We start from the raw sequence: 15,618 nt of genomic DNA, 5'->3' as shown, positions 1-15,618 counted from the left end.
GCTACAACCCGTTTTTCCCTGCTGCATAGTGTACCTGTGACACTAAAACTTTTCCTAGCCTGCTTGGTCACTCTTGCAGGGAGGTTTAACCTTGATTTAGCCTTTGCTGTGCATGCATCAAGTGAAACATGGCTGCAGCTCTACATCTCCAAGGCCAAAACTCTCTGCTGAGCAGGCAGTAGGTCTATGAACCTTCTCTAAGGAGTGTTTTCGCCACAGCTGTGGTAACTGTTCAGGTTTCCCATCTGCAGTTTTCTTCCTCCCCTGCTCAGGTTGACCTTTCCACATAGCTCTATCTTGCTGAGACACTGGTAGAGCCAGAGGAGGTCTGTGCGCCAAGTTTTGTGTTCATCGTGGCGGCTCTTCAGAACTGGGGAGGTCGTTGTTTTGACTGTTGGCAGAAGGGAGCAGTTTATTAAGTACTCTGCAGAGCCTGTGCCTCCTTTATTAAATTGTGTGGGCTTTTATTTTGTACAGAGCGTGGCACTCCCACCCTGTACCCCCCTGTGGTGGTGCTTCCTGAGGATCTTTGGCTATCTGGTCCTAGTAACGAATGGCTGAAGGCTGCGAAGAAGGTATCATCTTTGCATGATACTTGTCTTTTTTGGCAAAGTGTTGGATCCCGGAAGAAAGTCTGCCTGTTCTCTCTGGGTTGGAAGGTCCCCAGTGTGCATCTGTGTGTTTAGTTTAGAGGACTTGCATTTATGTAGTTGATGAGTGGTCATCTGAGACCATATGGTTGCAAAATGCATTTCTCGAGTTAGGCATGCATGCAATGTAGAGCATGTAAAACTTGGGCTTCTCGAGTGCTAAAAAACTCAAATACATCTCTATCATTGCCAGGGAATATTGTAAAATTTGGATTATCAATTGTTAAATGCAGGATTCAGTCTGAGGGAGAAGAGAAAAACATCAGGCTCAAACTGTGTTTCACCACATATTTCATCCACTCTGTATCTGGGAAGCTTGAGGAGTTGAAAACTGGTTTTTACTTTGAAAAGAAGGCTTGCTGTTAGATCAGAGATCACACACTAGCAGTCACAGCAATATGGCTGCCATCTGTTTTCATCAGCAACTCCTAAAAAAGATATACTTGAGTGCATTTGGATTCCATGGGGCACTTTGTAGGTATTAAGGTGAGTACTTTGGTAATGTTTTCATGTTATTTCTCTGATTTTTTTTTTTTTTCTATTGAGTTTGGACAAGTCACTTAGTTCCTGTGAGACGCTCAGCCCCGATGGCTCTCGCTTTTATCTGCTGCGCACTGAAGGGTAGATGCCGCTCACAGAACTTTGCTTGCAGGGATTTGCAAGCTCATTTTTGAAGCAGAGTTGTTTTCTTTGAAGAGTGCTTGTGGGCATTCCTCCAAGTGCCCTGTCTAAAATACATATTTTTTTATTTTTTATTTTTTTGTGTGCCAGAGAAGAGGGCAGAGTAATCTCTGAGTGCTATTGTGATCTGCTGAGTGTAGCTGTGGGGGCTCCAAACTATTTTCAGACGTAGGGAGACTTAAAACAAGCACTTGCTCTTGAGAGACTGCTCGGAGGTCCTTGCAGCGTAACTAGGCATCTTTTGCTTTAGAAACGTGGACATGACTCGTTTTCCATTAAGGGAAAGATAATGTTAAAACCTGAACTCTTTGCTCTGAAGCCCGAGGTGCCCTCTGTCGATGCTCGGGGAGCGCTTTCACAGTCACGCAAACAGAGCTGCGAAAGGACTTTTGAAGCTCTCTGAAAACCCTTGCAAAAGCTTTAACTTCCCTTTGACTTTGCTCTCCTGCTCTTCGTTTTTTTGGCAGTGCCCTGTGCTCACCGGCTTTAGGGACGAGCCTGGGCGCGTGCCCTGCCTTGCCTTTCCCTCTTGGAGGACGAGGAGGACCCGGTGCACCGAGAGCAGCTTCCCGCTCCCGGGAGAGCAGGGAGCGGAGCGGCGACTCAGCGCCGGGCAGGTCTGTGCCCCTCGCGGGTGCCGCGTGCGGGACCGCGGCGCGGCGAGGCCCGGCAGGCAGAGCGGTTCTCCGCGCGGCGGGCTGCCGGAGCCGCTCGCCCCGCGGCTGCCCGGGGTTTCCCAGCCGCCGTTGGGCGCCGGGCCTGGGCCCCGCGAGCGGAGGCTGCGCCCCGGCGCCCTCCCCGTTGGCTCTGTCGCCATCCCGCCACCGGCTCGTCTTGCCGCAGCAGCAACCGCCCCGGCCTGAAGTGGGTCGGCGCCCTGGGAGAGCGGTGTGCGGAGCGGGGCAGGGGCAGGCTCTGCCGCAACGTGGTGCGGAGGCACCGATTGGAAACGCGGCCAATTGACGTTCAAGGCAGGGAGCCAAGCCGCCCTGGATAACCGCGTTGCCAGCGGCTCCTGTCGCGGGATTCCCGACTTTAACGCACGAAGCGGAGCCGTCCTCTCCTTCCTCCAGCAGGCGTTGCACCGCTGGGTCGACGGGCGGCGAGTCGGCCCTGCGGGATGCCTGCGCTGTCCTCCCAAAGCGCATCAGACCCCCCCAAAGTGGGGGCTCGAAGTGATGCTCTTAGCAGTGAGGAGAAAAGAGAGGAAGCTGTCGAGAGGCCGGAGCTGAACCTCCTGCCCTCAGCGCTGGCTCTCATTCCTGCCCATTTCCTTCTCTTTGCATTCTTTTTTTTGCTCTCCTCTTCGGACTTGCAAGGGGCCAAACCTGCCTAAAGGATCAAGCAGGGAATCCCCTTTCAGGAGCTGTTGGTCAGAAGATGGGCTGCCCAGCACGCGTCAGTGCAGATACCGGGGTCAGGTGTCTGACTGCCACAGAGCACTGTGGAAGCCAGAAGTGTGAATAGGTGTCAAAAGGAATGAGCCAGATTTGTAAAGGGCAGATCCAGCAGTGGCTTTTGAATAGGATGATCCAAGTGTGACCACCAGTCCTGCGGCCCCTGTCGCACAGGGCAGGGAGTGGACAGCATGTATCAGTGGGCCTCCCCCAGCTCTTGCTCTTTCCTGGAGGAGTGCATCTGCTGTCCGAGCACATTGGTCCTGTCATTGGGACACAAAATGGCTATTCCTGGGGAACTGCATGAGAAGTGAGGGTGTTCATTTACGCATTTCTGTTTCAGAAGAGCTCTCCTTCTGTCTGTGCTCGGGGGGGAGGAGGAGCAGTGGTTAGTTTTAGATAGAGTTCAGTCAATATTTTCGTATGCTCTGGACTATGAGATGCGAGGTTTCTGTTCCCAAGTTAGGCAGAGTCTTGCTGCAGTCCTAAGGTGGGAGACTGCATAGATGTACTACTGGCTTCTTCCCAGAAGTAGTGTAGTTTTTCATTTGGCTGCACGTGCTCATGGGGACGCTTTTCTAGAGGAACTATCAGCTGAGGATGATAGTCCCCGATTCTTTAATCGATCACTAATGTTTGTGTGCTGGCTGCCTTGGGGAGAGGGCTGGGAATGTGTATCCCAGGCGTGGGAGACTGCTGCTCTGCCTAGTGTGAAATCGTTGTAAATTCTCTTTGTTAATCTTCTGATTCGTTGCGAGTCCCACCATGTCTGAGTTTCTGCAATGGCTGAAGCGTTGTATCATGTTAAATCTGGCTGGTTTTTACCTCAGTAGCGCACTGTTTCCCTGGGGATGTGCCATTTCTCTTCCATCTCTGTGTGCAGCTCTTGGCTCTTCTTCCCATCAGTGTGTGTCTAATGCCAACGTCAAGGTCCCACTGAACTGGCACCTCAGTTGCTGAAGCCCAGAGCTGGTTTGTGGAGGACCACAGAGAGCGTGGCACAAAGCAGACGTGACACTTACAAATGTACATGGGTATATTTATATATGACCTTGGAAAATAAGACAGCCCTTGGCATCCCATTCCAGTCCCTCAGGCGATAGGTATTTAAGGGCTGGGTGTTGCTGCATGACAACATTGGCCAATGTTTCATGCAGACATGTCTGCAGGCGTAAATGTGTGTGAGCAAGGGTGCTCATACCATAAATCCAGGCTTGCTCTTGAGTGTGCGCACCCTTAGCTCTGGTTCTGTTAGCCCCTTCTCGCCTCTCTTTTCCCTCCCTGAAAACACTACATACATCCACTGCATGAATTCGATTGTTTTCAGATGTAGTATTCTACATTGGGATGGGCATTTCGGACTAAAATTTCCTGCTATTGGGGAAGCTTAGTCTGAGATAGGGTCTCTGGGTTCTGGTTACTCTTTGCTCAGAAGGGCAGGTGAGGACACAAATGTTGTCCAACAGTAAGGACCTCTGAATTTGCAGAGTCACTCTTACCTTGTAATACTCTTATGCTAACAGATATTACCTTGCTTTTCCAGGGAAGGGAACGAGCCTGGGGATTCTGCAAAAATCACATACAATGAATTGCTGCACAAAGTCTGTCAGTTTGCCAATGTTCTCCGCAGCCAAGGTACGCAACTGGAATCACAGGAGTATTATATAGTTGGGATGAATTGGACCGGGTTCTGGAGATTGGGTCCGCTTTTTGCACGACGGCTAGTTTCCTGAGTAATTCTGGGCAAAATGTTTCACTTCTCTGTTATGCTTCCATAGTTGTAAAGTGGGGTAGATGCAGATTTCCTCTGTAAAGCACTTTTGCAGTTTCATATCTAGCTCCGTCTGTGAAAGCTAATCAATGCTGGATGTGTAAGCTGCACAGGGGAGGAACCTGTGCTCAGGACTTCCTGCTCTGGGGTTTTCCAGGTTGCACTGGTTGCATTTCTACCTCCTTCAGGGGCCCTGTCTGATCGGAACATGGAGTGTTCATTGCAGTTATCTTACGAGTTATCTTTTCAAGCTGTAGAGTTTGAAAGGCAAAGTGTGTACCCAGTGTGTCTGGACAACCTGGAACTCTGTTCATTTTCTTGCTCTTTCATTGTTGGCATGATGCTCCTCACGTTGCCGGGTGCCAGAGCTCTCCCAGTCCGTCTGCCTTGGCCAAGTGGTCATTGCTGGGAAATGGCAGTGGAAGTTCATGCCTACAGACACATGCTATTGCCTGGATTGCCGAGATGTTACACTCGAGGCTTGTTCAGCTCTAACTCCAGATGAAGCTTTGTTGTGTACATGTAATTGTTGAAATAAAATCATTAGCTTCTTCCTATATCCTGTTCTTTCATTATGGTTATAGAGCCTTGGGTACTAGCCATCTGATGGGCAGATAACACTTGCATCCACAGCTGTTTTGACAGGTTATTAGCATGGAAAAATGTCATTTTCATTTTCCCTCCACAGGTGTGAAAAAAGGAGACCGCATTTCCATCTACATGCCAATGATCCTGGAGCTGGTTGTAGCCATGCTTGCCTGTGCCAGGATCGGGGCTCTTCATTCCGTTGTGGTAGGAACAAGCGTTGCGCGTTGATCTCGATGCTGCGCTATTGCGGGGAATAGCAGCTCTGTTATCGCAAGAGCCAGGGGGAGGAACTGGGAGAGCTGGAAAGATGGGTGCTGCCTATGAGATGGGTGGAAGCTAAATTAAGGTGCTGCTTCCTAGCCCTCTTCTGCCTTTGACTGTAGAATGATGTTTCAGGGGTTTTGCTCTCTCCCACTGATAGGTCTCTAGGAAGTCTCCAGCTCCTTTAGCTCTTTCCAGCAATGCCTGGTGCTATCGGTTGTCTTGGATGAACTGCATAGCTGCTCCTGTTTTCTGTTCCGTCACTTCCTAACTTCGTTGTGCAATGTTCATCAGTTTGCAGGTTTCTCGGCAGACTCTCTCTGTGAGCGGATTCTTGACTGTGGTTGTTCGCTCCTCATTACAGCAGGTAAAACGTGCTTCTGGGCTCCCAACCCTGGGCTGTTACTCTTGGCTGTCTGAAAGGTGTTTATTTTAAAAGCTGAATGAACTTGGATCTGGAGGAGGAAGGGCTGTGCTTCAGCTGAGCTGCTGTAAGGCAGATAAACTGTTTGTAGCTGTGCTTGAGTACTATTTTCCGCTTTGAATGTGCACTGAAGTATTTAAGCAGCCCTCCCACTTTGTTCTGTAAAGCATGTTGTCACCAGCTGCTAATAACATGTTTCTGAAACTGTCTCATCCATGTTTGTCTTCAAAATAAGCCAGATGTTTCCAAGATGCATCATTTATTGGGCAGTCTGAATATGAAAATTCCCTCCCTCACCAATTCCAAGGAAATGTTCGTATTGTAACTCTCAGCCTTGTAAAGCAAAGGATTGAGAAAGTGGTAATATTTGTGTGCAAGTCCACTGCCTTTTCCCCAACCGTTTTCTGTGACGGTGATGTAACTATTAATAGGTCCGTGCTATGGAAAGGACCCATTAGACTTTGCAGTCTGTGTTCTGGCCTTGTCAGATTATTCCCCACAGAATATTCCCAAGAGACTTCTTGGGTTAAATTTGACCTCTCCCACAGAAGGAATTTCACCATTTCTCTTGGCATTTGCTTCACTGGGCCCAAAGGGCTTATTAGGAAACCTTTCCCAGTGGCTGCCTGCCTACTTTCCCTCACTCCGGTCCATGAGTTCTGCTCAGCCCTCCTGAAACTGCTTTGCTGTTTCCAGCTGTCCCGGGATGCCTCGGCTGGGGAGCCCTTCTAATGTTTTCCTTGGGGTTTTGCAGATGCCTTTTATCGAGGGGAGAAGCTGATTAGCTTGAAGCAGATTGCAGATGAAGCCCTCCAGAAATGTAAAGACAAGTAAGTTCAGATTCTCCTGAAGGGCATTTCTGCTGGAATTGACTCCTGCACAAATGGAAATGGAAATTGTTACAGGGTGATAGACTTTGCTGCAGGTCAGACATGAACTGCTGTGTGCTCATAAGCCTTTCCAAAGTAATGTACGCATGGATTCCCTCATCTGAAAAATATTTTCTTTAAACTTTTTTCTTGTCCATTCTGACCTGAAGGCCCACATGCTGGATGATGGGATTTGCTGGAGACAGACTGTCTTATCCACCACCCTTGTAGCAGCCCCTCTGCAATGGCCCATGGCAGCTCTCCCAGTGCCTGCAGCAGCAGCAGCAGCTGTTGCAGTGGGAGGGATAACACACCTCTGTGCGAGCTGCAAGGAATCTGACACAGTGCCGTGGTGCATGTTGAGATGGGACTTAAAATCTTGCCCACAAGTCGCTTATTTGACAGTAATGAGAAACAGAGATATAAACCAGAAATATTTCAAGTTTGGGAAGTAGCTGTGTGACAGGATCAGGCACTTCAGTTGAAATGCACCAGCATGTGCACCAGGAGGTCAGTGCCTAGCTGGGCACAGGTATATGGTTAAGCTGTTTTACTCTTTTAAGCATCTTCACTGAGATACTGGTAAACCATAAGGAGACAGGCAGATTTTACCATCACATCTTACAGAAAGGGAAACAATCACGGCGAAGTGACTTCACCAGGCTTACACACACAGTCACGGGCACCCAGAGAACCACGTCTGGATCCTTATGCTTCCACTCCCGAACCGTGTCCTCCAGGTGCTCTAGCTTCTGCACGAATAAGAGAGATACAGATCATAATAGGGGGTAATCTTTGGGAGGAAACCATACAGATCCCGGTCAGGATTTTTTTGTAACCTTCTGAGCAGCAGGCAAAGTGTTCCTGGTTTGGTAAGGTAGGATAAAAGCAGCAGATTCATAGACAAGTGTTGCTGACATTCAGAAATGTAACCCAGACGTTTGCATTCAAATTTCTAAGTAATGCCTGAGGCTTTAAGATGTTCCCTGGAGTTAGAAGTCTCCTTAATGAATGCTCATTATATTACAGGCCAGGATAGCGAGTAAACGCTCACATGGGGTTCTTATCAGCATTGGTACAAAGAAGACTTTGGGAGGGACATATTTAGCTTTGTGTTTCAGATTTGCATGAAGTTTTTGACAGACATCAGCTATTATCTAATTTTCTGCTCAAACATGAACCCCACAAATGATGGGAGAAAAATGTGTAGCTTACGTGAGAGTGAATCTGATTTTATAAGTTAGGTCACATGCAAATTTAGGGCACGTACTCTGCACATTAGGAATTCAGATTCTTCCAAAGAACTTTAAACTCAAGCTTCTGTGTTTGTAGAAGTAGTTATGTGGCAGGACAGAGGCTATCCTGGATTTGGGAATTAAAGCTGATGTAATTGACTGATGGAGACAATGTGGTGGTACCCTGACTGGGTTGAAAGGAGATGTGATCATTTTGTTTGTCATGCATATGCTCTGTTAATCCCCCATTAATGGGACAAAAAGCCATTCTTTTCCATGTATAGTTTGGCTTTGGAAGCCTTTTGGAAGACTTTCCTCTTTCTGAAGGTGGATGGCTTGTCACACCTCGAGATGGGAGCAGCCACCTGACATCTCATGGGTGCTATGGGAGGCCTCGTTCGTACTCACAGACAGGCAAACTTGGGGTTTGTAAGGCATCTTCCAAACAGAGGATTATAAGAGACTCCTGTGGGGCTCTCCCCTTAGGGATTTTATCTCATAAATCCCTCGCAGGCTGTGGACAGACCTCTCCTCTTCTCCACGCTCTGTGCCTGTGCTGCAGTGTTGCTGGGGCTTGTGTCCCTTGGCAATTTGTGGTCGGCCTGAAGTCTGCACGGCCAAGTCTGCAGGAGTGTGGAGCCTGAAGGGCTCCACGCAGATGTGGGGCTGACGTGAGCAGGGAGCCCCTTCCAGTCATGAGCACAGCCTGACCTGAAGATCTGTTTGGCAAGTTCATGTCGCCTGTGAGACAAAGTACTGCCAGAGTGAGGGATGCTGGTCATATAAGACACTTTTTGTTGTAGGCAAAGCCTGAGCTGTTTGAAAAGGGAGCGGGACTGTTAGGGAACTCCAGCAAGTGCCTGTTGGTGGATGCACTGGAAAAATACACAAAGGTGCCTCCTCCTGTGAGCTGCTGTATCTGGTGGCAGGAGTGCATGCGACGTCCGCAGCACCCTCTTGGTGCTAGGGATCTGCACCATGGCAGGACACACTGATAGGAGCTGATGGGCCTGATGTCTCCTCCCCCTGTCTGGGGGCTTTGGGTACGTGGGAATGGCTTCTTCCCCTGCTGGCGGGAGAATCGCTGGAGAAAAGTTGGCAGAAGCTGGGGGATTGAGCAAGGTAGGGGGGAGGCAAACGGAAGACGGTGGGGGGAAGATGACTGAAGTACCTGCGGACTGTTGGGGTGGTACTGGAGGCCTCCTGCGCAGCTGTGGTCAGACCCCATCTGATGTGCAGCTGAGATGCTGAGCTGTGTGGCTATGGGGGAATCCAGCCTCTTCCCTCCATGAGCTGCAGCCAGAGCAGCTCTTTTTAGTGAGTTAGTGGCACAGGCACGCAGGCAGCATTAGCTCTAGCTCAACAAATGCAGCTCAGGTGCCTCTTCTCTGCCTCCAGTGTATTTTGTAGAACATGTGAAGGGCAGGCTTAGCCCGCTGTTGTCTGAGCAGCTTCATCCGATAACTCCGTCCCCCTTTACAGGGGCTCCCCTTTGAAAAAGTGCATCGTGGTCAAACACCTGGGGAGGGAAGAATTAGTGGCGGACGGGACATGCAGCAAGTCTCCCCCTCTCAAAAGGCTCTGCCAGGACATACAGGTATGTTCTTGGGGATGATGGGAGGATGGTGTGCTTTTTGTATGGGTCTGAGCCCAGCAAATCAACTGATGTGGAACCACTGCAGTGCTTCCCTGGATGCTCCTGTTTTCTGACTCCTGTTCCTGTTTCCTCCCCTCCTCCCTGTTGTTGCATTGCAAGTAGTGTGAGAAAGGGTTCCTGTCTCTTTCCAAGACCCTCTCCCTGCTGCTTCCTTTAACACCGTCACTAGCTTCCAGCCCACCGGACCCCTGAAAGCACAGCAGGGTATGTTTTCCAAAGGCTCAAAGCCCCTAGAGCTAGGACAAGGTGCATGTTTTCATCTGCCCAGTGAAGGACTTTTCCTTCTTTTTCCCATATCTATCTTCCCTATTTTGCAAGGAGCCATGTCTTCCTGCACTGCAGCTGTGACAGTGGAAGTGGGAGGGAAAAACAGGAGATTTCTACTTGTGGCCTGGATGCAACACAGCCCCACAACATGATAATAGCTAATCATAAGATTGAAATCGTGCAGCTACTGTGTAGCTGACATTAGCAAGGCACAGTTTTTTGTTTTTATCTCTCAGGACTGTCCGTCTGCCTCTGGACAAGCCAGTGCCCCCATCTGATAGAAAATGACTGTTTTCAGACTGTTTACGGTCTCCAGCAGAAAGTGTGTGCTTCCTTTACCAGTGGAATTGGGTGCCGTGATGGCTAGTGAGAGCCGGTGAGGGCACAGGTGCTCTCCGTTGATTGAACTTGGACAGTTGCCCTGAGTCTTTGCAGAGAGAGGCCTGAGCAGAGAGATGTTTGGTACCTCGTAGCAGTGCATTGAGCTGTTCCAGGTGCTGGGATATGGCAAGCTCAGGCTGGTGCTTACCCAGAAATGAGTTTTATTTGGAAAGTGCATTCGACTGAGCTTTGGGCTGTGCTTTCAAAAGGGATGGCCTGTGCATATCCCTGGAACAACAAGTACAACAGATTATGTGTCTTTGAGTTAGTTCTGCTTGAGCAGCTGTATTAGTTTTAGGGAGGTGTTGTCTCTTCCTTGCCCACCTGGGCATATTGCGTTGGCCTCCTCTGCTCCTCCTCTTGCTAGGATAGGGTAGCTGCTAAGGGGTGGGAAAACTGGACCAGGCCAGCATTTTTATGCTATGTTCTTGGTCGGGAGGCTGCAGAGAAGCCTGTCCCCTGTGCTGGTTGCTGTTGGTGATGTGAGGTTGTTGTGCAGAATGTCCCAGGAGAAGGAGGAGGCTGGAGGGGGCCTGCGCGTTACCCTCCGGTTCTTGCTGCTGTTCTTGTTCAGACACTTTATTAAAGATCGCTTTCCCTCGTGAGTGCCTTTTCTCTGTGCCTGTGGCTTGTGGAGCGCCATCGGAGGCCAGCGGGCTGTCTGCCTGCTCTGTGCTTGTGTTCCCGACTGGTTGTGTGCGTGCAGGGGGGTGGCCTACGGAGACCTGCCGCGGAGGCGGCACATATCCAGGGAATGCAATGGAAATGGTAAGGCTTTCGCTCAGAGGGCATTTCCTGCTCGGGGCCCTGGATCAGAGGGCTTTTTGCTCTGCCAGGCCAATCTTCCAGCACCCTGTACAACTCCTTGCCCTCAAAGCCTGATGTGGATCCTTCACTTCTCGACTTTCACACCCTCTTTGTGGATTTTTAACAGGAAAAAAAGACTGAGAGCTCACAGAGACTCCATCCTAAGGTATTTACATGCAGCACTGCCTTCCTCCTCTCAGTGCCTCTCCCCCTGCTTCCCTCTAGCGCTCCACCTTTCTAACTGCTCTGACTCTGCACGGCCACACGTGTCTTCCTAATCGGGTTACCAGCAGTTGCATGTTAGCGATAGATATCACTTGCTGCTTGGCTGCACTCACTGGGGGTCTGTGTCCCTTTTGCCCAGCAGAGTGAGAGCAGTGAGTGAATGTGGTTGAGGCTCCTGTGGTTGCTGTAAGGGCTGGAGGCCTCTTGAAGGAGAAGCAGATTGTGGAGAACATGGGGACATGTGCTGGGGCCTGCTAGGGCTGATAGCCTGTCTTCTGCTTCCTCTTTGGAAGGATTGGTCCAAACCCCCTCGTTTTCTATGACAACAAGAAGCTGTGGAGTATGACCTGGAGTCAGTGACACCCTTTGCCTGTCCAGCCAGAGCTCTGTGCGTTTTTGGTGTTGATGCAGTGGCACCAACTTTGCTGCTGGAGGCAATCCACTTCTGTAAAGACATCTGAATGCATGTGAACTTGCTGACAAGGTGAAATGCAGAACCACTGGGATTCAGTGCCCTGCTTCCAGGGTTACGATGACATTTCATCTGTTTCCTTTTAAAAGCAGTTCTCATGACGTGCTTCCCTTTGTAATGAGATTGGCAGGAGTTGCGTGCAACTTTCCAGCTGCTGTTGTGTGTTGCGGGCAGGAAGCCTGGAGCTTCAGTGCCTGACCCAGCGGGTGGACTCTGCTAACACCTTCCCTGGAGCTATGACCTCAGGAACCCGCCTGAATAAAGCAATGGCCAGCCAGCACACGTGCTCTACCAGAGCACCCAGAGAGTCAGGGCTTGCCCATAGTCACTTGGGCAGGCTTCTGTTAGCAACAGCTGGTTTTTGAGGTTTAATCTTTCTCCAGTCCTCTGACACCAGCTGCCCAGGGGCTGGGGGCTTGGCAGGAAAGAGCAGAGGGCCTTCCTGAGTCTCTGGAGCAGCGTGTCTGGTGTTGGGCAGGAGCATGCTAGCTCCTTGCATGGTTGCACCAAACTCTGTGTTTGTTACTTAGAAGTCTACCTAGATGAGGGTGCCCAACTCAAGTGTGTGGGGCACCTCTCAAAGACTGCAGGCAGCCCCCACCACCTTTGTCTTTGTTGTGTGTCCTTTTTAACCTCTTTGTTTAGCTGGGTTGGGAAAAGGCAACGTGCTCTTTGGCAGCCCCTGGCTAGCAGGTGAGCTGAAGGCAGGCCTGCTGTGTGCCATACTGGGACTCTGACTTGTACCATAGGTTGGAGGAAGTTTGGTGCTAAAATTAAGGAATCTTTGAATGAGGGATGCAGGAAAGTGACTGTTTGATGGGTCAGTGGGAGCCTAGCTTGGTCTCATGTGGCATTGTATCTTGCTGGGAGCTTGGTGATGCACCAGACGTGTGGAAATTGGGCTCCAGGAGTTACCTGGGAGAGCTGGGGGATTTATGTGAGCTTTCAAAACAGACTCAGGTGCGCCATGCTGTCAGCAAAGGGGCAGAGCAGTTGGTGTTCCCTGCATCATGTGTGCTGAGCTTCTGGCTGTTGCTGGACTGTGGGATCCCAGTGGCACTTTAACATCTTGAGGGACACAGAGAATCACTGTGCAAACCCTTGGCTGTTCTCCATGCCTCAAGACATCCCAGCTGAGGGAATTTTGGGGTACAAGAATTCCAGTAATGGCATTTGCTTCCCTTCAGCTGCTTTGTACAGCCTGGAGCTAGGAGCTGTTGGGATCCAACTCATTGCTGGGGAGCTCACACACAGAGGACAGGCTTGAGCCTGGAGACCCACTGACTTGGCAAGTGCCATGAGCTCAGCCACGGCCAGGTGTTCTGGTGCCCAGGTTTCCTTCCTACTTCTTTGGGGTGGCATCTGGCCATTCGCATCTCTACCTCCTGGACCAAATTCTAATTCCAGTCCTGTTTGCTAACGAGACAGTCTTGTCTGAGTGACTGCTGGAGCCTGAGTTGCAGCTTGGGGACTCTGCGTGCAGGCTGTGCTTGCATGATGGGCCCGAGCTCTGCAAGGAGATGATGTGTCCCAGCGGCAAGTTGGCCTCCTGTGCTGCAAGGCTTTGGGTCAGCGTGCCTGGCCTCGCAGAGATGTGAAAAGCAGAGGTCTGCTCTCTGGCTGAGGAGTGTTGCCCGATCAGCTGTTCCCAAGTTCCTCTGAGGAAAGGAGAGAAGGTCAGGGAAAATTAGGCCTTGCACTGAGCTGTGCCATCCTGGAGATGTAGCCAGTCAAGGTGACTTTCAGGGTGACCTCTGATGACCAGTTGAAAGCATTGGTAGCCCTGTTATAGCTCTGCCATCTGCCGTGGGGGTCCCTGCAAGTTGTCTGGGGCCAGTAAATACGTGGCCATGCTAAGGGATGGCTGCTGCTTTGGTGTTTGATTGCTGCTGGGGGCAGCTCCGAGAAAGCGGGAGGGGGAGCCCGTTTGCCACGACAGCGCAGAGCAGCCGGTGCAGCCCCTCTCATGGCTGCTGGTGGGAGGGATTTATGGGCCTTGCCAGTGGTTGAGAAAATGTGCTTCAGGTCTTGTAGTCAGACCTTGTTTAAAGGTTTTCCTGGTGGCTGTGGGCTGTGAAAGGAGCTTCTTGAATGGGAGCTGCAGCTCTGATGCATGGTTTGTGGTGAACAGCTGGCAAAAGGCTCTAGGCAGAAGCCATGCTGTGAGTACCTGTCTGGATGGGCCGTGAGGGGCAGAGAAGTCAGGGCTGCAGCCCCTTGTCCCCTCTCTCTTCTTTTGGAAGTCCCATTTCTAATCTTCCACTTTTCTCAGACCCCCTGGGATCCAGCCACAGACATGTGGTGGCATGAGCTGATGAGCAGTGCCAACACGGAGTGCGAACCTGAGTGGTGCGACGCGGAGGATGAACTCTTCATCCTCTACACCAGTGGCTCAACTGGGAAACCCAAGGTACGCTCCCCTGCCCAACTCGCCGCCCCGTGCAGACAGGCTCTGAACTGCAGTAATACCTCAGAGGTGGGAACGAGTGGGGGTTGCTTTGGGAGGCCTCAGTAGGAAGAGGAGCTATGGAGGCTTTGGGAGAGGGATGTGCAGGTCATTCCTGCTCAGTTGCTGCTTGTGCTAAATGGACCAGTGAGGCTGGGCTTGGGCTGGGACAGGGAGGGCTTTGGCTGGGAGCTTGCCCTGATCATCCCGTGCCTTCTTCTTGCAGGGCGTGCTGCATACGGTGGGTGGATACATGCTCTTTGCTGCCACCTCATTTAAATATGTGTTTGATTACCATCCCGAGGATATCTACTGGTGCACAGCTGACATTGGATGGATAACAGGCCATTCCTACCTCACTTACGGACCCCTGGCAAACGGGGCAACTAGTGTATTAGTAAGTGTTGGGTGGCAGTTGGGTGCCTCTCCTCCAAGAAGCTGTTGATCATGATGCCGAGCTGCATCCCTGAATTGCTCTGTGCTGAACATGGCAGGACACACATTTCCCTTCTGTGCAAACCCCCCTCGTACTTTCTGTGCTATGTTGCAGCATGTTGTTCTCTGCGAGGAAGGGTGACACTCCCCAAGGAGGGCTTGGGTGACTGCTCAGTGCTGTAGAGGGAAGGACTAGGTTGTGTGCGTGGTTTTTGGATGGTTAGTTTTTCAAATGCTCCCCTGTTTCTTTCCCTTAGAAATACAAGCCTCGTGTACCAAGGGAGTCAGGGCTGCTGCAGGCTAATATGAAAGCTGGATCATGAGCAGGGAGTGATGTTCATACTGCTCAAGCTGGTCTGACAACCTGTATTTAATTCCTGTGCCTGCATCTCCCTTGACAGGGTATGGCAAAAGAGGGAGCCAGAGGCCTTTTCCTAAGACTCCCATGGGGAAGTGAAGCAGGAAAATCACTTTCATGTTGGAAGAATCTTTTTAAGGTTCTTGATGCCTTTGGTTGTGGTTCTGTAACTCCATGGTTGGACCCATCACCCCGTGCCTTGTGGGGAGTATCATCGGGCTGGTGGGACAGCTTTCGCTGCAAGTCACCCACGTGCCCTTATTGCTAGGATGTTTGTGGGGACAATCGCTAGGACATCTGGGGTTTGGGAGGGGGGAATAAATCCATACCAAGGAGGAGGTAAGATGGGGGCCATGGACCAGACTGGTTTCACACTGCACAGTGCCCCTTGAATGACAACTGAGGACACATTGGGATCCAACTGCTGTTCCCCATTGCTCTCAGCGCCTGTTGCTTGCGAACGTGCTGCAGATGGTTGCAAGGAGGTAATGCTAATGAACAGCTGTGTCATTGCCCTGTTTCCCACTCAGTTTGAAGGTGTCCCCACCTACCCAGACATTGGGCGAATGTGGAGCATTGTTGACAAGTACAAGGTGACCAAGTTCTACACGGCGCCCACAGCCATCCGCCTGCTGATGAAGCATGGGGAGGAGCCTGTCAAAAAGTGAGTGCTGCCCCCCAATGGCGTGGGGGC

General features: G+C 50.8%; 1 protein-coding gene across 4 annotated transcripts in view; it reads left to right on the top strand.

Moving 5' to 3' along the window:
• Positions 1 to 15,618, top strand: part of ACSS2 (acyl-CoA synthetase short chain family member 2) — a 38,859-nt gene that overhangs the window by 15,525 nt on the left and 7,716 nt on the right. For 3 of the 4 annotated variants that reach the window (XM_067307456.1, XM_067307455.1, XM_067307453.1), the window contains exons 3-11: positions 4,272 to 4,363; positions 5,188 to 5,291; positions 5,643 to 5,715; positions 6,527 to 6,602; positions 9,359 to 9,473; positions 11,116 to 11,154; positions 13,958 to 14,095; positions 14,358 to 14,528; positions 15,455 to 15,588. In XM_067307456.1, the coding sequence (XP_067163557.1) occupies positions 4,272 to 4,363; positions 5,188 to 5,291; positions 5,643 to 5,715; positions 6,527 to 6,602; positions 9,359 to 9,473; positions 11,116 to 11,154; positions 13,958 to 14,095; positions 14,358 to 14,528; positions 15,455 to 15,588 (942 nt within the window). The remainder of the gene's footprint in view (positions 1 to 4,271; positions 4,364 to 5,187; positions 5,292 to 5,642; positions 5,716 to 6,526; positions 6,603 to 9,358; positions 9,474 to 11,115; positions 11,155 to 13,957; positions 14,096 to 14,357; positions 14,529 to 15,454; positions 15,589 to 15,618) is intronic. The other variant, XM_067307454.1, reaches the window with a different exon arrangement.

This window comes from Apteryx mantelli, chromosome 18 (assembly GCF_036417845.1).
Source record: "Apteryx mantelli isolate bAptMan1 chromosome 18, bAptMan1.hap1, whole genome shotgun sequence".
Taxonomy (NCBI): Eukaryota; Metazoa; Chordata; class Aves; order Apterygiformes; family Apterygidae; genus Apteryx; species Apteryx mantelli.
Note: the sequence above shows the minus strand (reverse complement) of the source record. Positions and strands in the feature narration are given on the sequence as shown.